At 53.3% G+C, this 22,590-nt stretch overlaps 1 protein-coding gene across 2 annotated transcripts in view; it reads left to right on the plus strand.

Moving 5' to 3' along the window:
* Positions 1-1,241: 1,241 nt before the first annotated feature.
* Positions 1,242-22,590, plus strand: part of Col5a1 (collagen type V alpha 1 chain) — a 150,961-nt gene continuing 129,612 nt past the window's right edge. For both annotated transcript variants that reach the window (XM_075985567.1, XM_075985568.1), the window contains exon 1: positions 1,242-1,498. In XM_075985567.1, the coding sequence (XP_075841682.1) occupies positions 1,390-1,498 (109 nt within the window). In that variant the 5' untranslated portion in view covers positions 1,242-1,389. The remainder of the gene's footprint in view (positions 1,499-22,590) is intronic.

The raw sequence follows: 22,590 nt of genomic DNA on the forward strand, positions 1-22,590 counted from the left end.
CGGAAGAATGATGAGAAGTAGGGGCATTTAGGGAATCTCACATTGGTCTGAAGATGTAAGAGAAGAAAGGAGTCCCAGTCAGGTCCCCATCACTCCAAAATCCTCCCCGACTGCAATGTGTTCAAAAGCAGCAATGGCTTTGAGTCTGAAAGCCTTCTTAATTAACGCTGATTCTTTCTAAACAAACCCTGAAGCTCTTGGAGAAGGGCAGGGCCGTGAGTCAGACATTAGCAAAGCCTCCTGGGCCTGGAGAAATCTGGGGGAAACTCCTGTCTCTCTTCGCTCTGACCGGACTTCTGGAGGGGGACTTCTCCCTTGGCCTCCTTTTCCTTACAAGTGGCTGGGCCGCCAGGGACAGTAGGGAGAGGGTGGGGTGGGATTTGAGGCTAACTTCATCTAATAATGTGGTTACCCTATGTCCACTTGAGGCCCCTCTGGGCATCCTTGACAATCTAGTTGGGGAAAAGGTGGAAGGCGGGTCCCTAACGCTAGGTTGCTCTGTCAGTCACAGTCTAGGGAGCCCCTTCTGGCTGAGTTGCTAGTTGAGTCTCCGCCCAGAAGAGGAGCTCTCGGAACTCCTCCTTAAAGAGAAAGTTCGGCATGGTAGGGCAATCTCTCTCTTTTGAACTCAGACGAACAAACTTTGGCCAGGGAGTGGGGCGGGGGGCTCAATGCTGGTTCTTGGAGTCTGTCCACGTCGGGGCACCTGGGGCGGGAAGAATAGAGGACCAGGGTGGGCCGTCGGGCTCCGGAGGCCGCCGCCCAGAGCGGGGAGAAAGAACGGGGGGCGCCGCCCCCGTCCCACGTCCGCTCCCGCCCCGGGCCAGCCCCTTCCTCGCCGCGACTCGCCCGCTGTCCCCACCCCCTCGCCCGCGGCGCCCAGTGGGAGGCGGGGGCCGGCTTTGCAGAGCGGGGCGCCGGGCTCTGATTTGCTGCGGGCGTTGGGGATCGACAGCCTCCGCCGTGTCTGCCAGCAGTGAGGGAGGGAGGGAAAGGGGGGAAAAGTGCTGGGCGCCGAAGGCGAGGTCCGCACTCCTCGTCCCCGCGGCTGGCGCAGGACCTCACTCCAGCTGAGCGTCCACGGGGATCGGGTCGCGGGGTGGCAGCGGCGAGGAGGCCAAGGGACTAGGAGGAGGACAGGGCGCGCGCGAGCAGCCAGCGAGGGGGTCCCGGCCGTCCCGGGCCAAAGTCGATCCCCGCGCCGTGGGCGAGCGCGCCCGCCGCCCCTTCCAGGACAGACACCGCCGCGGGGGAGATAGGGCGGGCGCCGAGCTTCCTATGACTCCCTGAAGTTGTCGCGCTCCTCTCTGTGTCCCCCACCCGGGCCGTGTCCCTGGTCCCGTGCATCGCGTGCGCCTCCCCGCTCCCCGGCCCGCTCACCCCGCTGGTATGGACGTACACACCCGCTGGAAAGCTGCGCGCCCGGGCGCCCCGCTCCTGTCCCCGCCGCTGCTCCTGCTCCTGCTGCTGCTGTGGGCGCCGCCTCCGAGCCGCGCAGGTAAGGGCACTCAGGACTTGGGGGGACCGGGCCTCCGGGACTGTAGAACGCGCCGCTGTCATCCTAGGCGCTTTCGCCGCCGGCCTCCTCCGAGCCTGCAGAACTTTTCCCCTTGGCCTGTGGAATGCACCGGGCAAGACAACGAATACCATTCGTTGGGGGCCCGGGAGAGGGAACCCGGCCAACTCCATCCCCGCGGGCGTACTGCCCCCCTCCTCAAACGGGCCAGTTGGGTGGGGCTGTCGCGCGAGCCAAGGAAGAGTTCTCCTCGTGTTAGATCCGAGCAGAGGTGGTCACACTTTTGTCCCCAAACCTCACATTCCCTGTCCCACATCACAGGCGACCCGCTGCATCCATCCCACGCAATCCTTCAGTAGAAACTTCCCCTTTGAAAGCTGGGAAGGGCCGCCCCCTAGAGTCAAAGCCATTCAATTCCTTGGGGACTCCTGGGGGTGAAAGGGATCCTAGAAGTTTGAATCCCCAGCTTTGGACTTCCCTCGGCACACACCCTCCCGCTGTCTGGGCTGATTCTCTACATTCCCAGGGGACGGGGTTCCCTGTAGTCCCCGCCAAGCGTTCAGGAGGCACTGTGGAGCCCTGTTAGGTAGTAGGCCAACTCTGGTCCTAATCAGACCGCAAACCTCCTAACCCCTTTAGAGGTAGTTTTCTTGGGCTCCCTGCCCAAAGATGGATTGAACGGAGAGCCGGGCCAGGAGAGGGCCTTGGAGTCTGGACTGGGAACTGCTCAGATGATCTGCAGATGTGAGACTCCTCCTGCCAGAATGGATGGGCCCTTCGAAGGAGCCCTGATCCCTTGGGAAGAATCAGGGAGACACTGACTGTCCCTGTCTGGGTTCCAATACTTCCAAGCACACGTCTGGGCAGCAATGCTATTCTCAGTATCACTTTTGTTAGTTAGCTGTGGGATAAATCTTCCCAGACCCCTAACCACCATGGCCCAGGGCATCGGGCATGTGCTGACAGGGGAGGAGAAGGTGGTTAGGAGTTCAGGCTACAGAACAGCGGGTGGCTGCAGTGGACTGGCCAGCTCGTGTCCAGGACAAGGCTCTTCTTAGCTGGCACTTCCAGGACTAGTGGGAGAATCATTTTCCATGTTCCATGGCCAATTATAATATTCTTCTCCTGCTTCCTGGCATCATTAGTGCCCAGTGGGTATGTGATATAAACAAAAGTGGCCTGGAAGGGGCTCCAGGGCCTTTGGGGATGGAGGGAGAGCATGGCTTAGACCAACTGACCTGGATTTTATTTCAGTTATAAGTAGGGGATGAAGGAATCCCTCAGAAAGTGAAGGAGAGCCAGGATGGACCACCTTCCCTCACTCCCACAATGCTCCCCTGGCACTCACCCCTGCCTGGCACCTCTTTTGGGGTTTCCCTAGAACCTCAGGAGGGAATCCTTCCGTGGAATCCTCACCCCAGAAGCTGGGGTTACTATGGGCATAGGTAGGGCATTCCTGGCATCAACCAGCCCTGCTCTGCCCTGTGGCCACCCACTTCTCTGCTTGTCTCCATCCTTGTGCTAGGACACCTCCACCTCTACTTCCCTTTGCTGTTGAGGGTGTGGCCACTCGGAAGGGGCTGCCTGGGTCCTAGCTGTGGTGTTAGACTTTTTGCTTTGGACAAAAGAAGGCTTATTGAGGTATGCAAAGAAACTGGTTTCTGGGTGGGCTCTAGGTGGCTTTCTCCTGCTCCTGTGGTGGGACCCACTTTGAAGTCATTCTCAGTGCTTGGCCGGAGGGACAGCGGCCCACATTCGAGGCAGGCGAGTCAGGAGAAAGTCCAGGCAGACCCTGCTCTGCTCTTCTCTCCCTCTCGGGATCTGCCAGATGTTTTCTGAGATTTTTGTGAGCACAGTTCTTCAGCCTCCTTCTTGGCCAAGTGTGTGAAGGAGTGGGAAATCAGATTGCAGTGGGAGCTGCTAAAAGTCTTAGCTGGGGGGGGGGCGGTAATGGGAAATGAAACGTGACCCCAATATTTGGAAATTGAGGTCATCTCCTCCATGTGCTATTGGTGGGCTCAAGTCACATGACTTCTTTTTGCAACAATTTGCAGGGCAAGGCAGCCAAGTTTTGTGAGACTTGACAGATACTGAATGGTTAAATTTCCTGTGACTCAATGAGTTGGCTACAGGGACATCCTTGGGTCCTCCCTCCCTCCTCTGTCCTCCTTCCAGCCCTCCTTCATTTTCTCCGCTAAGTCCAGTTGGTGGAGGAACTCAGCTCCCTGTAGAAGCCCTCTGTGTCTGTCAGACTGTATTACTCTGGCTGCAGGGTTGGAGCTATGGGGCCGCCTCCAGCTGTTCTTGCCCAGATGTGGGGCTAGCTCACAGCCTTTTCCCTGATGATGTTGTCCTGGAGGCTGGCCCTGCGGCGCTGGCCAGAGACTGCCTCTCCACCCCACCCTGTAGATATTTCTGGATGCTCCTCATAGCCACACCCTTAGCGGAGGCCAGCTGATGCCCGATGCCTGCCCCTGCCTCTGGCTGGAGGCCTCTTGCTCCATTCTGTATCTCCTTGCTTCATCAGCCTGTTCCCTCCTGCAGGGGATTGTTGAGCAGATTGTAAGGCTCTAACCTGGTCCCCTCACGGCACATCAGGGATGGCAAGTGGTGCCTAGTGTGCCAAGCGTTATCTCCCCAACCCCAGGACACTGTTTGCTGTAATGTGGGCTTGTCCAACCTGCCCATTGATGGCTCTGGGCACAGTTAATGCTGGTGGCTAGTTCGTTGGTAGCTGTCTGGATAGAAGCTCAACAGTAAATGAGCAGAACCTCCGACTGCCTGGTCAGAGTCCTGAGTGAAGGGCTACCCTCCTGCCAGACATTCTGGTCTTTGATTTCACACCCATTTCTTAGCTTTACTCTGGGAGAGCCAGTACTCTAGGCTATAGTCCCAGCTTGGGGGCGCAGTCCAGGCAGGACCCAAGGGGACAGATGGGTGTTCTGTTTGGCCAGTGCAAAGTTTATGCTCTTTCCTTCTGCTTCTTCTACCTGCATTCTCCTTCTTTCCTCCCCTATACTCTTCCCTTCCTCCTCCTTCCCCTGCCCCTCCCTTTCCACTTCCCTTTGGAGGTCTGTGGCCTTCCAAAGGAACTCAGTGGGTGTTGGTCTCCACATCTCCTTTCGGACCACCCAGCTACTTCACCGTCAGCAGAACCTTCAAGTACCACAGGCTTTTAGCTTGCATTGGCCTGGAGGTGCTGGGGGCAGTGGTGAAGGGGTTTCTGAGTCCCTCCTGGCACCAGACATCTTTCTTCTTGTTCTTAGGCTGCCTTGGACATGCTGGATCCTGTGGAACCAACTTGGAGGATGTCTCCATGTGGGTCCCTGGTGGCCTGACCCTGACCCCCTTTGCTTTTTATTACCCTTCCCCACTGGGCCCTCTCCCTCTGGCTTTAATCTTCCTCTTGTCCCTCCTTCCTAGCTGGATATTCCAAACTTATCCTAGGACCTTCAGTCTGGGCCGTCTGCCGTGGCTGGAAAGCCCCTCATTAGTGGGTTGGCAGGCCCCCGGTTCCTGCCTGCCTCGGTGACCCTACACCAGGAGAACAGAAATGCCACTGAGAGAGAAGTAGGGGTCTCCAGAACTTCGCTAGCTGTCTCTGGTATCCCCATCCCGCTCAGGATGGGAGGCAGGACCTGGCACTGTGCTAGCAGGATATGATACAGACCAGATAGGCTTTTGACTTGGCCTGTGGGAACTCTGGCGATGATTTGTGGGGGACATTCCTTGGTGGTGAGGTTGCTGTGACTCCGGGGGCTGTGCACAGCTGAGGAGGAGCCGACACGTACTGTCTCTGCCTCTGAGGTGGTGGGGTTAGCTAGGCCAGGATGAGTTGCTGTGCCTCAGTTTTCATTCCTGGAAATTGAAATGATGAGCGTGTGTCACTTTGAGGGGGCCCGAGACTGATTGGGTGGCTCCGCAAATGCCTCTTAGGCAGTGACCTAGGCTTGGGGGTTCAGGACTGTCTCACAAGCTCTGCTCTCTAGTAACTTGCAAAAGGGAAGGGTTCCCTAAATCCTTTTGGGACATCAAGAAACTTGGGGAGGAGTACATATGTGAAAGGAGGTGCCATGCAGCTCCTGTCTTCTCGCCTGGCTCTCATCTGCATATGGCCCACTGCCCAGACCCCTCGTGATGGTATCGTAGTCACCTGAGGAGTGTGTGTGTGTGTGTGAAGGCACCGGACAGGTCAGTTCCAGGGTTGTTTTCATGGATGCTATGTGCATGTCAAGTATATGTGTGTGTAATGTGCTTGCCCAATGTGGTGCGCATGTCCCTGTATGTGCTTTATGCCCGCATGTATGAACAACTGTGCGTGTAACTGCACATATGTGTGCGAGTCTGAAAGCACACTTATGTGCATATGTGTTTCCACAGCTGTCCTAAGACGTTTCGGTGCTCTGTGCACAATGGGAGGTGAAGAGATGCTCATGGCCCTGGAGCCCTAGAGCTCCTGGTGACCACAGGCGCTGGGTCCTGCCACAGGGTGGGCTGGTCCACATGTCCCCCCAGTTTAATGAAAAGAGCAATTTTGTGTGACATCTGGGCTCCCCATCTGGTTGTATTCTCCCACGTAATCAGCTCATCTGCTGTCAGCACTTTGCCAGATGCTTGTGGCAATTCAGGCCCAGCTTGGATGTGCTGGGATTCAATGGGTGGAGCCTGCCTGGGCCCTAACCAGGCCATCTTGTAGTCACTGTGGGACATGGCCTGCCTGCAGACCAGGTGATAGGTGGAAGAACAGGAGACTTGGGCGAGGCAGTCTGCATGCTCTTCCCAACTCCGATTCTTCCCAGCTGGCCTGGGCCTCAGTTTCCCCACTTGTGAGCAAATGAATGATTGTAACTACAGCAGATTCTTGTGAGAGCAATACACAGCCTGGTGAAGCACAGACAAGCTACATGATTTCTCTTGTGATCTTTGGGGTTCTTGATGAGGCTAGAGGCTGTTATCATGTGCTGTTGGAGCTAGCTGAGCCTGGTCTCCCTAGAGGGCCACACTGGGTCTTCAGGATGGGGGAAGCATGGAAAGCCGTGCTCATTTGTGACTGTCACCTCTCCCGAGGCCCCAAGCTCAGTCTGGAGGTCTGTTTGTGTGCAATGTGGACCAGGTACCTCCATGCCCCTCCCACTGTTGCTACTTCTCTATGAGGAGGATCTGGGGGTCAAGAAGTAGGAATGGACCCGCCCAATCGTGGCTCCTGGCCACCTCTTCCGGCTCTGGGAGGAAAGGATGAAACGGAAGGACAGGAGATGAGAAACAGACTTGGGTGCAAACTGCAGGCCCCAGGGTCTCTTTCTGTCCCCCATGTCACGTAGTCTCAGCCGTCAACCCCTCGGCTCCTGATGAACACAGTCATTTATTTCTGGAATATTCCCAGCTTCAGTAATGACCCCACATCAGTGGTAAATGTTACTATTATTTGGTGACTCAGACCTAAGACACGAACCACAGACTGACCCACTTTCCTCAAAGTGTAATAACTTGGAGATCCAGGGGCAGACTCTGAGATGCTTCTGGTCATAACACGGGCATACCTTTGCTTCCTAATTATAGAGTTCTTTCTTAACATTTTTTTTTGGTATTTCATTTGTGTGTGTGTCTGTGTGTGTGTGTTCAGAGGACAGCTTGCAGGGGTCGGTTCTCTTCCATCATCAGGGTTCCAGGAATTGAGTTTAGGCTGCCAGGCTTGGCAGCAAGTATCCATAATCTGTAGAGCAATCTCTGGGGCTCAAATGCTGGGTTCTTATGGACAAATTTAGTTTTCCATCCTTTTCTTTCTTACCAATGTCTCGACAATGGGGAGTTTCATATCATCCTCTAAAATGGAGAAATAAATGGCACAGAATGACATCGATATGTACGTGTGGCTGGGGACAGCTTGGACAAACTGACTTCCCATTGAGACTGACGAGCATCTTAGCCTGAGTGTGATGTGGCGAGAGGACCGGTGGGCCACCCTGCTGCATTGTGCAGAGGGGAAGCCTAGGGCTATGGTGAGGAAATTGGCTTCGGTGGCATTTTGATCTCACAGCCTTTGTAGGTGCCAGGGAATTGGTGAGCAACTGGTAAGCCATCTTTGGCTGCCAGGAGCTCTCAAGTAGGATTTGTCGAGGGGACAGACACCCGCTTAGGTGACTTTGTCAAGTGAAGTGCATTTAACATGGGAAGCAGAAAAAATACTCAACGGTCATTGGAAACCACGCCAGTTATTGGAGGTGCCTGTCCAAATGAGCTAGTTCCTGCCAAGCCCACAGAGGCTTTGGAGAACCAAAAGAAGGCGCTTGTCAGGCCCCATGGAGCACTGGCCAATCAGAGACCAGCTTGTGTTTCCAGGCCTGCCTCAGAAGCACTGTGCTAAGCCCCCTGTGGTCCACCCCTTGTGCAATTTAAGGTAGGTGTCCCTTGATGGACGCAGAGGACGCGTTCCCCTGCTGCTCTTTTCTCGTTCCTGTTCATCTTCACTTTTAATCCTGCTCTCCAGCATGACCCGCACAGTGCTTGTGCTCCTCGGACATCTTTGGGTGGGACTGAGCCTTCCATTGTGTTCAAGGAGGCTCTGCCAGGCCAGGTCCCAAGAAGCCGTGACAGTTGCTCTTTGTGGTTCTCACCATGGTCATTTATAGTGATGCATGGCCTTCAGCCCACTCAAAGCCAGCCAGGTGGACTTGGCCTGGCTTCCCTGTTTCCTTCAGCCAGAGGTGGGTAACTCAGGAAGACAGATATGTCCCTACCCAGGTACTCAGTGGCGATTCTCCTCCCTTTATGATACAGGATCGGGTACCTCTGAGGCTTTCTCCTTTGGGAGGACAGTGGTTCAGGTATATGCCCAGCTGACATGCTGAGCCCAGCCAATGTTCCTCTATTGTCAGAGCTCACAGAGGGCAGTGGCAGACGATGTGAGTACGGGAATGCCGGTCTCTGCCCCAGTATGGGACAGCCTGCAATTGCCATGGTGGGCACAGGGAGAACTCTCCTTTGGATTTAGTCAGGCTCTGGGATGCTGAGAACATGGGGAGGACCTTTGGAGGAGATGCTGTCTCTTGACAGGGCTTGAGTTTCAGCAGGGAAGGCCTGGCTGGGGCAATCGTGTGAGGAGAAACGGTGTGAAAGTGGGGGAGAAGCGGTGTAAAAGTGGGGAATGTCCCACCAGTCCCTTCTTTATATAGCCCCTCCTGCTGAAGGACCAGGACACTGCCTCCTTCCTGTCCGTGGGGTACAGCCAGTCCTCCCCAGAGGTTCCACAAACTCCCGTCTACTTCCCAGAAGATCTTAGGGATCAGGGCTGGACTGGAGTGTATGGGGTGTGAGGTTCTGGAACATGTCATGACTGAGAAGAGTCTGTTAGCTCTGAGGGTAATGGGGGTAACTTCAGACTTAGTGCAACAAGGCCCCATATTCTACAACACCCCCAGGTCTGCCCACTGCTGCTCTACCCACACCCCAGAATTCTTAAGCAGATTACTGACACCACCTGCTTTCCTTTGTGAGTCTTTGGGGACACATCCCTAAAAGCCAGCTTCCTAGGTAGAACTCCCCCTCCTCCTCTCCAGGCTCTGTCTGTTGTCGTCCAGGGGTTCTCTCCCTCTAGGTGGGTCTACTCTGGAGAAGCTACACTCGTGTGGCCTTGAGACTGCACTTTCTTCTTGGTGACCCATCTGTGTGGGAAGAATGAGGAGAGTCACCAAGATGGAGCTTAGAGAGGGTCAGTGCCCTGGAGGCTCCAGGCCAAAGGGGCAGAGGACAGCTGTTTCCCACGCCCTCGGACATCCAGCTCACAATTGGGGGTTGGGAAGGAAGGTCCCTGCATCTTGCCTTTCCCTGTGTACTGGGACTTAGCACAACAGAAGCATCTAGCATGCCTTGTTTTCCCATCTGCAGAGCGGATATAAAATGCCGACTCATCTCTGAGGCAAACTGAATGGGGATCGCAGTTTCTGCTGTAGCTGACCTCATTGTATGACACGTATGATGTCAGTATGTTTCTGTTTGGGGGCACACATGGAACCTGCAGCCTCACACATGGAGCTGTGTTGCTTGGAGATTCTTAAGGAGCTGCAGGGTAAGCCTGGGACCGCCCTGTTTTCCAGCCACCCATGGCTAGGCCGATGGTGCAGGCTCCAGTCCCTTCTACCAGCTCAGCTACCCCCTCAGTAGGTGATTCTGAAGCAGGAGGGCTGAGACGCCTTCACAGAGTATGTCCTGGCTATGCGACTCTGTGGTCTCAGACTGATACTGGCTGGAGAGCCTGGGGCTGAGGACCTGCAGTGACTATCTGCTATATGACACAAGATGGGGGCTCTGTGTATGGTGCCCGTATCAAGAAAACTGCACCCCAGATATTTTTGTACTGCCACTCTGCCTGCAGCAGGGGCTTTCCCGCCCTTTAGCAATGCCCTGGAACAGAGGGCTGGTCCCCAGAGAGCTGCTTGCTAGCCTTTTACAGAGGGCCTATGACCCTGCTCAGACATGCCCTTGTTCTTTGGACTTGAGGAAATTAAAATAGGACAGTGAGCAGATCCAATTCCTTCAAAAAAGGACCTTGAGGGGTTCAGCAGGGGGCCCAGAATGAAACCAGCAGGTGGAACGCAGATAACCCAGGCACACACATAACTCTCAGCCTCAGTGGCCCCAAGACCCTGCCTCGTGCATGTGGGTCCACAGGGCCAGTTCTAAGAAGATCTCTGGAACTCCCTCCCCAAATTCTGGTGTTAGTCACTAGTCGAGGGCAGTTTGTGACAACTCTGGACACAGCAGGCAGTCCCTGGGGAGGGCCTTCCCCTGCTGCCAGCTCGGTTGGATGTCAGACACTGGAAGAGAAAGTTCTGCAGATCCTTAGAGAACAGGACAGTGAAGGGCCCTGTGTATCAGGAAAGCATGTGTGTGCGCCTGGCTGCGGGCTCTTGTGCCTGCTGCTCCATCTCTCTGATCTCAGTGGCTCAGAAGCAGAGCTGGCTGTAGGAGGTACTGGGATTGCTGCGGGCATCGAGGCTGTGACAGTGAGTTGCCTCCAGTCCATGTGGGTAGCAGATGGCCTGTCACATAACTGTTATGTAGCTTGTCTTTATTACTGATTGGGATCCAGGAGCATCCTTTCATTTTTGTGAAGTGTGGAGCTGGTGTGTGTGGGTACAGTACCATACCATTCAGCTCCTCCTTAGAGGTAGGGATCCCACTGGTCACCCTTTGGGGCTGTTTCACCTTTTCCTGCATCAAACACCTGGGAGTTAGTTCAGAAGGCGTTTTTCGCCCAGGAACGGATAGATGCCATGCAGAAGGGCTTGCATAATGTAGGGGCTGGCCTCTAGCTTCAAGCCACTTGCAGATAATTAGACTCAGATGAGTTGGGCATTTCTAAAGTCACAGGTGGTGATGAGAGGGGCGCCAGACCCTTGGTGATGCCTGGCAGAGAGTCCTTCTGCCATAATCCTGGTGCTGAGAAAAGGAACCTTGCTTTCCTGAATCCAGCCAGCTGGGGGTGCTGTGCAGCCTCCGAAGGCTGGGAGGTCAGTGCCGCCTGTCTCATCCTTGCTGTCTAAGCAGGCAATGAATATCAGTGTTCCCAAACATCTCTGCTCGGGATGGTGTGCAGGCAGGAGAGCCCACCCCACCCCTGGCAGGCAGGTGCTGTAAACTACCGCCAAGCCACGGTGTTAATATAATCAAACTCGGGCTTGAGGCTGGCTGGCTGGTCCCTGTTCTTCAGCGGTGACTGAAAATGGGCCTCTAGTCTTTCCTGCCTTTTTAGGCCCGCCCCATTTCTTCACTGTTGCTGGCTCAGTGTGTGGGGAGGGGCAGCCCCGGGTCTCCTAGCCTTGGAGCTGCCTGTCCTCAGATGCCCCGTGACTCCCCGGGTCCAGCCTGTGGACATGCTCCTCCTCTGCTTGGGGCCAGGGCTGGGCCTATTGCAAACAGCTGCTTGGCCCTTGAGGAGGAGTTGCAGGCTCCCAAAGGGACTGCTGTACAAGGGCCTGGAGAGTGTGGCAGGAGGACCACGTGGGATGCCTTAGGGGAAAGCCAAGGCCCTTCTCCTTACTTGCCTTTGTACCATAGAAAGGCTGGAGAACAGGGAGCAGACGGCTGATCTGCTCATTGTGGTCCTTCAGGTACCGTGCCATCAGGTCAGGACAACTGAGGAGGGTCAGAGCATGAGGCGCACAGGGTTCCAAGCAGGCTCTGGTGTCTTATTCCCCCCAAAACTTCCCCTGGGTCTGGTAACTTGCATGTGGGTTAAGGTGGAAGGAACCTTCCACATGTGAAGAGGCACGTTTGTCCATGGTCACTGCGGGTGAAGGGTAAGACTCACGGTTGCTGCCTCCTCCTCTTCCCCTTCTTACACTCTCCTCCTTTTTCTTCTTTTCCTCCTCTTCCCATCCTACTTTTCCTCCTCTACTTTAACCCCTCCCCTTCCTTTTTCATTGTCCCCCACTCCTCCTCTCCCCCCTTTTCTATTCATGTGACCCTGGATATACAGAGATATAAAATAGACACCTAAATCAAATGTTTACTGGTAGGTGTGAGGAAGGTTATTTTAAAAACAACTCTCTGCTATAGACATATTTTACTGTCTATTAAAGATGGAAGCAAGTTTGCTAATGAGATGGACATGCTTATTCATCTTTATATAAAGATTAAAACTGGGCTGAATATTGTCATCACCTGATGTATAGTGCGTTCGGTGTTTTTCAGTGCCGCTCGATATCCGGATGTTATGATTGTCAATGCCGAGAACACTAGTTCGTACAAATGCACAGTACAAATTGGCAGAGGTGTGTTTGGGGCCAGTTGAGACATTGTTGGAAATTTTGCCCTCATCCCAAGCCAGAATTCACTTAAGGATTTTGGTTTTCATCAACAAAAAATGATTTTGTTCTCATGCTCAAATGGCAGCTTCTGAAAAGTCAAACGTCATAGCATAATACAATCCAAAGATGTGCTAATTTGATTCTTGCACCTGAGGGATGATGGTAGGGGAATCTGAAAAGAGCCAGGCCCACAGAAGCCCTGCGACTGGTGAGGGACAGAGCTTGACCCCTTAGGATGACATCTGTGCTCTGGGAATAACTCTGCCCAGCCCAAGGGGCGGCACTCAGGCTGGGTGTCAGGACCAGTAGAGAAGGCTGTGGCAGGTGACTTTCCTCCCTTTCTTTGGAGTCTTCATCACTGTAGTAGGGACTGAAAGGGGAGGTGTGTGATGGTAGCAGGACGAGGGAGGGGTCCTGTGCTGTAAGGGCTGGGGCTCAGGTCCCTGTCCCTGGGCACTGCTTCCTATAGTCTCAGCCCTGGGTTCCCGGCTGACTTGGTCTGGTCTGCCTTTGGAGAGTCTGAGGATTTGTCTCAGCAGCATCCAGCTGTGAGCAGCCTGTGTGTTTAGGAGGCTGAGTCACGCTTTCCATTTTAGTGGGAGCAGGTCTGATAGTGGGGGATTATGGCCAGGTAGGGTCTGTCTGTTCTATCTCAGCTGACAGCTGGTGAGAGGGCTTCGAGAAGCCAAATGCCGAGGGCTAGGGTGGGTGGGGTTGCTGGGTGGGAGTTGAGTCATCCATCAGTCAGAGGGGCCAAGAGTTAAGCTGGTACGGCTTAGCCGTAAGCTCGATGGGGCCAGAGAAGTCAAGCAGGGTGTGACCCACATCTTTAAATCATGAACTTTTCAGAACAGAAAATCAAAAACTCAGAAAGCTATGTGACCTGGCTGTCTTGGTGTGTGTGTGCCCCGTGGGGCTCTGATCCTACAATTGGTGCTTGCTGCCTAGGCCGCCTACCTGGCCCCACAGTGTACCTGGACACTACAAGAGAAAGTGAGGGAATTCCACCTTACACTTGTGATCTCCTTTTGAGCTTCAGGTCACCCAGCGGACCAGAATTCCCAACAGACAGAGCAAAACATGGCTCTGGCACTGTGGAGTGGCCCCAAGGCTTGGAATTCAGATCTCTGGCTCTAGGGGGTGGGAAGAAAGGAAGGCATCACCTAGAGGCCAAGCGTGGCATTGCACCTCAGCGCTTTAAAATTGGGTGTGGTTTGGGTAGCAGCCGGTGTGACTTCAGTCAGGCATGACAGGTCTGTGCTTCAGTGCCTTCACGTGCGGAGTGGAGTGGATGGTGTCTATGTACATCACAGGCTTGTGGGACCTCAGGAGGCAGAGTTGAGGCCATACAGAACCAGACAGGTCTGGAGTTTGCTGGATCTTACAGCGGACCAGCATAGGCCGTGCCCAGTGCATCCTTTCCGGGCTGAGCTGATAGTAACCTGCAAACTCCAGAATATTTGCTGGATAAGAGTGTAGCCATGTTGGAGTAGCACTTGGCTCACGCTACTCAGGTCATTCTAGGGCAGGAACAAGAGTCCTGGAAAGGTGGTCCGAGCGCTGTAGTGTTGGGCTTGTAGGATGAATGCCCTGAGATCTGCAGGGAGAGAATGCCCAGTGCTTGCCCAGGGACACCTAGGGACTATGGGCTGGCCAAGGAACCTGCTCATCAGTATGTGGCAGGTCAGAATATTTGGCTTGAGATCCTACTGCACTGTACCCTTGCGCCCACAGGTCTAGATCCAGGGTTCCAGGATACCTAAACCAACCTGGATCTTTTGCTGATGCCCAGAAAAATAGCAGACTTGTGCCCAAGCTTGGTACAGGGCATCTAGGTCTCGCACAATGGGGCTGATGCCCCCAGTGAGTCTTAAAGCTAAGCGTATCTCGTCTCCTCATGGGGGTGAGGTACTTTTTACCTTTTCTTTATAACCTCAGATCAGCCTCAAACTCACTAAGTAGCCAAAGTGGCCTTGAACTTCTGACCTCCCTGCTTCTGCGTCCTGAGTGTTGTGATTATGGCCATTTGCGCCACATTCGGTTTACAGTGCTGGGGATCGAACTCAGGGCTTTGTGCCTTTTAGACACACGTTCCACCAGCTGAGCCGCGTTCCCAGCTCTCGGCTTAAGTTCTGCTTACCCTTCACCCCCCTCAGCAGCCCCAGGTGGTAGCTACCCCGCCCCTGCAAGGACTTTTCAGATGGCGAAACCCACAAGGAGCCAGCCTGAGGTGGGGTTGGCACCCGTCTGGGACCTATGCCCTTCTCTGTAGCTCTCTCCTGGTCAGTGCTTTATTCCCCCAGCTGCCGCTTTCAGCCCCAGCTCATCTATTCCAGGATCCACCATCATACCCCATAAAAACTCCCAGCCTTGATTTGCAATGACTTAAATACTGCCTGCTTCTATCCACTTTCCCCAGCTACTTCTTTGTGTCTGAGCCCCACCCTTGAGGAACTCCTGTCATCTAGGGCTTTGCGGGTGGGAAGTGAGACTGTAAAGGACTCCTCACTCTGGACGCGGGCATGCTCCCAGCCTGCCTCCCTCCCTGGGCTCAGACTAAGCCCAGCAGAAGACACCAGGCCCTTGCCATGCTCTCTCTCCCTCAGTGCTCATGCCTGGCCCATATTTTGGCCAACAGATAAATTCCTCGGCAGAGAGGCAGTCTGATCTCTTTCCAGTTGCTTATAAAACTGTTTCCTGGTCTGGTTTCTCTAGGGATGTTGCAGCCAGGGCAGAGCCACACCCACCCAGCCCTGGCATTCCACTGCTCCTTCCATGCATCCCCACCCCTGGGCTGTGCCAGACTGAGTGACCGGTGCGACACTCTCATGACATGCCTGTTTCTTGCCTTCCAGCTACCACCTTCCTTCCTGTTTTGACATCCCTACCAGCCCAGGGAACTCCGTCTGTAGGTGACAGAGAAGCTGGCTTCCGTTTTTCTTTTCACTCATCCTGACTCTTAGCTGGGCATGTGGAGTTCCCTGCCCAGGGAATCTCAACATTGAACCTCACTGGTGGGGCTTTTCCTTAATGTACCCCAGGGGGTCACGGCTGGGCTCCTCCTACATCTCTAAGGAATCCTCACCAGTGGGGCCCCTCCTACATCCCTGGGAGGCAGGTCGCAGGTGGGCATGGAGGCCCATGCCAGAGTTGCTCATTTGCCAGGGGTTCTTGCTGGGCTTCTCACCTCGCCTCTGATCTTATTCCTAGCCTGTTCTCACAACTCTTCAAGGGATGGGTTTGCATAGCTGCCTGCTTGGGTGGAAACTGGCCAATGAGCTCCGAAACTGTAATTAATTGTGTCTCTGCTGGGCCACAAATACAAGCTAGAATCTGTACTGTGGCCCTCAAGCCCAGATCTGTTAGCCATAGAAGAACCACGTCTGCCTCTCCTGGGGCTACTGTACACCTACCCTGCCTGCTCTGCTGAACCTGGAAATTCAACTCATCAACGCCTCTGTGGCAACACCAATGTCCAAGGCACGGTATGGGACTTTGCCAAGGAGTGGTTAAGGAACCTCGTTCCTGAAGTGTAACACAGTGAGCTCCACACGGCTGTAATTGGCACAGAGCTGGCACAGCCCCAAGGAGAAGAGTGACATCCTGGCTGGGCCATGGGGTCTTTGAAATCTGGGCTACAACCTAGAACAGGTGTGGCAGCACTGTGGCTTTACCCAGTATGAGGCTTGTACTACCTCCACGCCCCAGTTCTCATGCCAGGCCAGGGGAAAGAACAGGCCCCACTTGGGTCAGGTTCCCAGGGGTCACAGGTCAGTCTGGCTAGGAGAGCACCAGCAGTCAGGGTTTAGCTGGCTCTGCATCGCACTGAAGGTCCCTCCCTCTGCATTTCCCTCCTCGGCCTTTAACCTGTTGTGGCTAAGATGAATCTTGTTGTAGTTATCTCAGAAAACAGGAGAAGGACTAAGATGTGGCTGGAAGTCACCTGTAATCCTCCAACCACAGCTCATGAGTGCAGAGGACCAAGAGAGGAGGGGGCATTTGTCTCAGTGGCTACCTGGGCCCTGGACTAGATCCTGCAGCCACTCTGCCAAGGACCCTGTGCCCCTTGGCTACCCCTCCTGAGTGTGAGAACCTTGAGACCCCACGGCAGCAGCAAGGATGCGCTGTCCTTATGTCGCGTGCGCTGTAGGTTTCGCGCCACCATCCTGACCTCTGTGAGGGCCTGCTTTGTCGCAGCATCTCCGCTAGCGATGGACATCCGGTGGTTCCTACGCCTCCTATTCCAAGTCACCTATTACAGAGAAGCATGCCGCAGGGGTGGGGTGACAAGAAAGCTTTGGCCTCCCTGGGCTGCATTTTGGGAGGAGAACATGCTGGGGGCGGGGGCTGGTGAGCGGCGGACCTCCGTTCCATGCGAGTCAATCAGCTGCGGGTGGGAGATGTGTGACCCTTGTCCTTAGAAGCCAGGACACTGACAGGAATTTAGGGCCTAATAAAGTCTGCAATTTCACATGGACTTTGGAAGAAAGGATTAATCACGGAACTGGGCTGGGATAATGAAGAAGCCATCTGGGGCAAAGATGCTGCTGTCTGCTGTCCTTTTGTGCTAGATTCGTTCCAGATGGATCAAAGATGTGAGCTTTAAAAATGAAACCACAGAACCGCTAGAAGAAAGCTTGGGAGGTAGGTGTTTATGATTACGAGGCAGTGGGGGTGGGGTGGGAAGATGACATTGTTAGCATGGCATAAACCTCAGAAACTGTAAAAGAGAATAATTTGAGTTTTTCTGTCTGGCTGGAGGGTAAAAGCAACCACCAATCCCAAGAAAAGAATGTGAAGCCATATGGCAGGAAAGGGGTCAGGATGGTATAATATGCAAAGAGTTCCCACAAATTAATGAAAAAAGGTCAAAGTTATGACTAGTTCTCAGAAAGGAAAATGTTTGTAACTTTTAGAAAATATTGATTTATTTTTATATTCATTGGTATTTTGCCTGTGTAAGGGAGTCGGGTCCCCTGGAACTGGAGTTACAAAGAGTTGTAAGCTGCCATGTGGGTTCTGGGAATTGAACCTGGGTCCTCTGGAAGAGTAGTGGGTGTTCTTAACCACTGAGCCGTCTCTCCAGCCCCCATTTGGAACTTTTATACATGTGAAAATTGTGTAACATCAACAAGGACAGCACGAAGGTGAAGCCTCAGGGCCACAGATACACCATGGACATTCAGCTGGGGAAGTAAACCCCTTCTTCTGCAGGCAGCCAGCGGTAGCTGTTGAGATCTTAAAATGCATGTGCCCTTTGACCCAGCAGCTCTGCCCCTTGGGTGTGTTGTATTCACCACTCAAGTGTGTAAGGCATAATGGGAAGAGCAGAGGCTCAACACACCTGCAGGTTCACCAAGAGGAGTCATTTGTCCAGAAAGACTCTCCTTAAGTAACCCATAATGGCCCGAGTCTGGGTGCCGGGATCGCAAGCACGCACCACCATGCCTGGCTGCAGGGGAAGCATTTGAATACATTATGGTGCATCCACAGGAAAGGACACAGTGCAGAAAGGAATGAAGTTTACTTTCTCGTTATGGCTTCAGACTCACAGAGCAGTGCCAGTCTTCGAGAAACTTGAGGGGAAGCCTGACAAAGAAGAGGGCTCCTCCCAGTGTAAACCCTTCCCTCCCAGAGGGAAAACACCCAGCTCCATGCTTAAACGTGTCAATCATGGGAAAGGATGCTCAAATATCTGGACTCAGGTTTTTTCCTAGAATGGGTAGCCACCTGGTCCTCAGGCCACACTTCTTACCTGCTTCTTTTGAGAGATGAACGCAGGGTCCCAAAGGTGTGCTGCTGGGAAGCAGGCAGATTATCCAGCTATAGAAAACAGAGACCGTGACGTGTGAACCAGCTGCTCTGGGCTGCATGCCTTTCCCACTGTCAGGTGGCTGCCTTTGGGCTGACGTAACAGTGAGAGCTATGTGTGGCCTTAAACGTTCCTAAAGCAGGGGATGGGGAGATGGCACAGTGGTTAAGAGCCTATACTGTTCTTGCAGAGGACCTAAGTTTGTTTCCCAGTACCAGCATTAGGAGCCTCACAACCACATATAACTCCAGTTCCAGGGGCATCCAGTGGCACGCATTCTGGACTCCGTGGACACCTGCTCACACACCCATGCAATGCACATAATGAAAAGGAATTTTTAAAAGTTCGTTAAGCTGCTGAGTGGTGGCACACACCTTTCATCCCAGCACTTGGGAGGCAGAGGCAGGCGGATCTCTGTGAGTTCGAGGCCAGCCTGGTCTACAGAGTGAGTTCCCAGACAATCAGGGTTACACAGAGAAACTCTGTTTTGAAAAACAAAAACAAAACGAACAAACCAAAAAGTTCATGAAGCAAACCCAGGATAAGTCTGGAAGCAGGTCGTCAATCGTGCATTTTCCTTTACCCGATGTCATGGAAGTGAAACCGGCAGCTGAGATGCCATGGCCCGGGGGGGGGGGGGAGGTCTCCATCTACTCATTTTCCAGGAGGAGACACTGAGGTTGCCACACTCTTCATTTGGAGTCACTTGGAAAATTGGGGTGGCTGGCCTCAGTGCAGGCCCCCTGATCTGTTCTGCGCAGACATAGGAGCCTCTTTCCTGCACAGTGCATTTTGGCTCCTGATAAATCTATTTAGGAATAAGAAGAGTTCTACCCCACGTCTTTCAGAACTCTCTGTAAGTCGGCCACCTCACCTCGTCCATGGACTGCACATTCCAAGACCCCAGGGGATGCTTGAAAGCACAACCGTAGAGCAATCTGGGTGTGCTGCGTTTGTTCCTGTGTGTGCATACCTGTGGCAAGCGAGCCTTTCATTCACACACTGGGCACCGTTCCAGGCTAGCAACTAAGACAGCAGAGTTGTAACAGGATGCTTTAATAAAAGTTACTTACAATGTCTGGATTATTTTTTTCTGGACTTTCCTGTGTCGTATTCGGGGACTGAGACTTGCAGCCGAGCGAAGTGCTGCTCTGGCGTAGGAGCTGGGCTGCTTCCAGCTTTGGGCTGCTGTTGTAAATAAAGCTTGGATGAACATCTTCCCAGAAGATCCTCTCTGCCTCTCCGGTTGTTTCCTTAGGGTGAATTCTGAGACACTGACTCACATGCCAGGCATAGGAATAGGAGAGCCCTGTAGTTGCTGAATTCCATTCCTACCGCAGTTCCCAGTTACCAGCCAGCTGCCACATCCTGGGTCGCGGGCTCCTCAGGTGTCAAGCCCTAGCAGACCTCACCTGGTAGAATGAGGGAGGCGTCTCAATCTACCGCGAAGAAGGGAGTCCCTGTTTGCAGCAGGGGATTTTGCTTAAAGTTTGGGACCCTTTCTTGTGCTTGTGACACATGTTGGGTCCCTTAGGCCTTTAGGTGAATGTGTTTCCCAGTTTGAAGAATGCAAGCAGTGCATCTGAGTCACAGGGTCAACACAAGCAGATGAACTTTTAGGAATAAGAACAGCACACACGCCAGGCATGGTGGCACACACCTTTAATCCCAGCGCTTGGGAGGCAGAGGCAGGTGGATTTCTGTGAGTTCGAGGCCAGCCTGGTCTACAGAGCTAGTAACAGGAAACCAAACCAAACCAAACCAAAAAACAACAGAAAACAGCACAATGCACTCTATGTTTCATAGATCTCCTCCCATTGGTCAAAAATCATGAACCTTCTAGAACCCAGTAGATACTAACAGATACTATTCTTCCCTTCCCTTTCTGGACATCTGTATTTGCCAAGTCCTAGTTGGGACCCACTGAGAAAACATACCACACTCTGGACCTGTTAAGGTCTTCTCTCTGCCAGCTGTTCCACTGGTTGACTGTGCGTGGGACGCACATCACAATTTGAAGTCTATGTCAGGTAGTGGAATGGGCTGGGTGCTGCTGAGCATGCTGGGAGAAGGGCCAGCCTGAGCTGGAGAAAGATGGGAGTCACGAGTGGCCCCTCCACAGCCTGTCCTTAGGAAGGCATTGTCCAGAATGCTAATGGTTTCTGTGCAGCCCCATGCACTTTCCTCATTCATACCCAGGAGGGCCAGCAGCAGCCCCTGCAGAGTACCATGGAGAGGCCCTTCCTAGCTACTCCCGGGAAGACCTTGAGAGTCATGTGGTTTACTCCTGAGAGGGGACAGCGCTCAGCTGTGGCATGCACTTAGTGGAGGAAGGAGTCTGAGTCCCACTCCTCAGCCTTGGGAGTCATTTCCCTCCTTCACAGAACTGATCCTGAGCTTTGGGAATGGAAAAAAATGCTCCCTGGTCCCAGGGTGTGGTGTGAGATGTTTGGCCAAGGGTCACAGTGACCAAAGCATGGTTTTGCATCATGCAGTCGAATTAGATCATTTTGGAGCCACACGATAATCAAATGAAGGGACGGAAAGGCTTGTCAGAAAGGTCTCCATCTACTCGCTGTTGTCAACAGCAAGCGAATAGCTGGCCACGACCTGTATGCAGAACCAGCAAAATGTCTGCTGACAGGGTACAGTCGAGGATCCAACAGCAGCCCTACTCGGACCTGGAAAACTGTGATGTGCTCAGGGTGTAGGGCTGTTGGTGGCTGGCATCTGTAACCTGAAATGTCCCCCATTAATTTCCTACCTCGTATTGCTGTCTTTGCAGTATATACTAGGTGTTAAACCCTCTTCAGGGGCCAATTTCCTTCTTTTTCTAAAGCTGTCTCTTCTAACAAGAATTGAAAGGCAGTGCCAGCCTGCTGCTCGTGCTGGGAGGAGCTAGTGGCCAACAGACACATTTGCCTTTGTACGTATTTCAACCAGAAAGGGCAAGGGTGAGGCAGACCCGAGGCTTGCCAAGGGGCCCTGGGTGGACTCGAGATGTGGGCTGGCCTCCTTCAAATGTCACTCTGCTCTGAGGTGCACACAGTCCCAAGAATTGAAAACACGGTTTTGTTTTAGAAAGGCCAGTTGAAGATTGCCTGTTATCAAGACTAAGACCATGGGCATAGGGGAGAGCACACAGTGGTGTGTGGGGTCACTTTGGAAAGGTGTGTGTGTGTCTGTCTGTCCGTCCGTACATGCACATGCAGGTTCCGATTTGTGGTGACCCTTTGTGATGCAATGCCTGCCCCAGTCCGGAGGGAGCACCTGCACTGGAGGCGTTGAGTTCCTGCTAGCAGACTGACCCCACCCCCAGGGTAAAGAATCCCTATCCATGCCAGTTGTGCCACTTTTAATGAACACAAAGGGGCCTTCATTTAGTTTGAATGCATTTAGCCACCAGCGACATTGAACCGTAGTTGGTTGTTTGTGTACCTTCCTTCTTAATTGCAAAATGTTTCCTGGGGCTTTCTGTCACAAATATACCTTCTTGTTTTTCATTAGCTCCTGCTTTGCTGCTTGACGGCCACTAGAAACCCCACGTTCTCAGACGGCCCTTATTCTGCATGAGGATCTGCTTCTGGGGTGGGGCATGCCAGGATGGCTTGCTCCTTCTCTATGGCTCAGGATCAGTGGTTTGATGGCACAGGGCTCAGTTTCCAAGCTGGCTTCCGAGAGTGCGCAGTGAGGCCTGGGTGGTGGTCAGGGGCCTGGGGCACTCCTCACCTGAGACCTTCTTTCCAGGATACCCTGGGTTTCTGCAGCCTGACATCTGTGCTGCAGTAGTTGAAGAGGTAGGTAGGTCCCATGGCTTTTACAGCCAAGGCTGCAGAGTTAGCAGTGTGTTTCCCTGGTCACATGCATTTCTCACCTTCCATAGAGCCTACATTCGTTAGATAGAGCATCACTTAGACTCTTAAATTAAAGAGCTATGGCTGATTTTAAATGCTTACACTTACATCTTTTAAAGCTATTTTTTAAAAAGTGAATAGTGCAAGTTTTATATCGATGCACACAGCTCCTCAGAAGTAGATGCTGATTAGTGGCAGGCACATATTCTCCTTCACCCATCTGTCCAGTCTTGGATCTGTCCCACGGCCGTCGACTCCTGAGCCGTTTGTTCTTGATCCTGTAGGTATGGGGTGGGTGTTTAGAACCCATCAACTTCTGCTACTTAGTCTAGCACAGGGCACTGCATGCTATCGGTGTCTCTGAACACAGTTGTGTCCACTTAGCAGTGGGTCCTGGTCACCTTCTCATGTCAGGCTGTAGAGGTTGACCCCTGCCACCCACTTTTTTCAGTGAGCTAGACAGGGACAGCTTTTGGGATCCAACCAGTCCCCCCATGATGGACATGGGCCTTGCTTTTGTCTCACAGTCATGCACACTGTGGTATAGAACAAAGCTTTCTTACAATCTACCTAAAAGGGGAGATGCCAGGCTAGTGTGGC

The sequence above is a fragment of the Microtus pennsylvanicus genome, chromosome 9 (assembly GCF_037038515.1).
Source record: "Microtus pennsylvanicus isolate mMicPen1 chromosome 9, mMicPen1.hap1, whole genome shotgun sequence".
In the NCBI taxonomy this organism is placed as follows: domain Eukaryota; kingdom Metazoa; phylum Chordata; class Mammalia; order Rodentia; family Cricetidae; genus Microtus; species Microtus pennsylvanicus.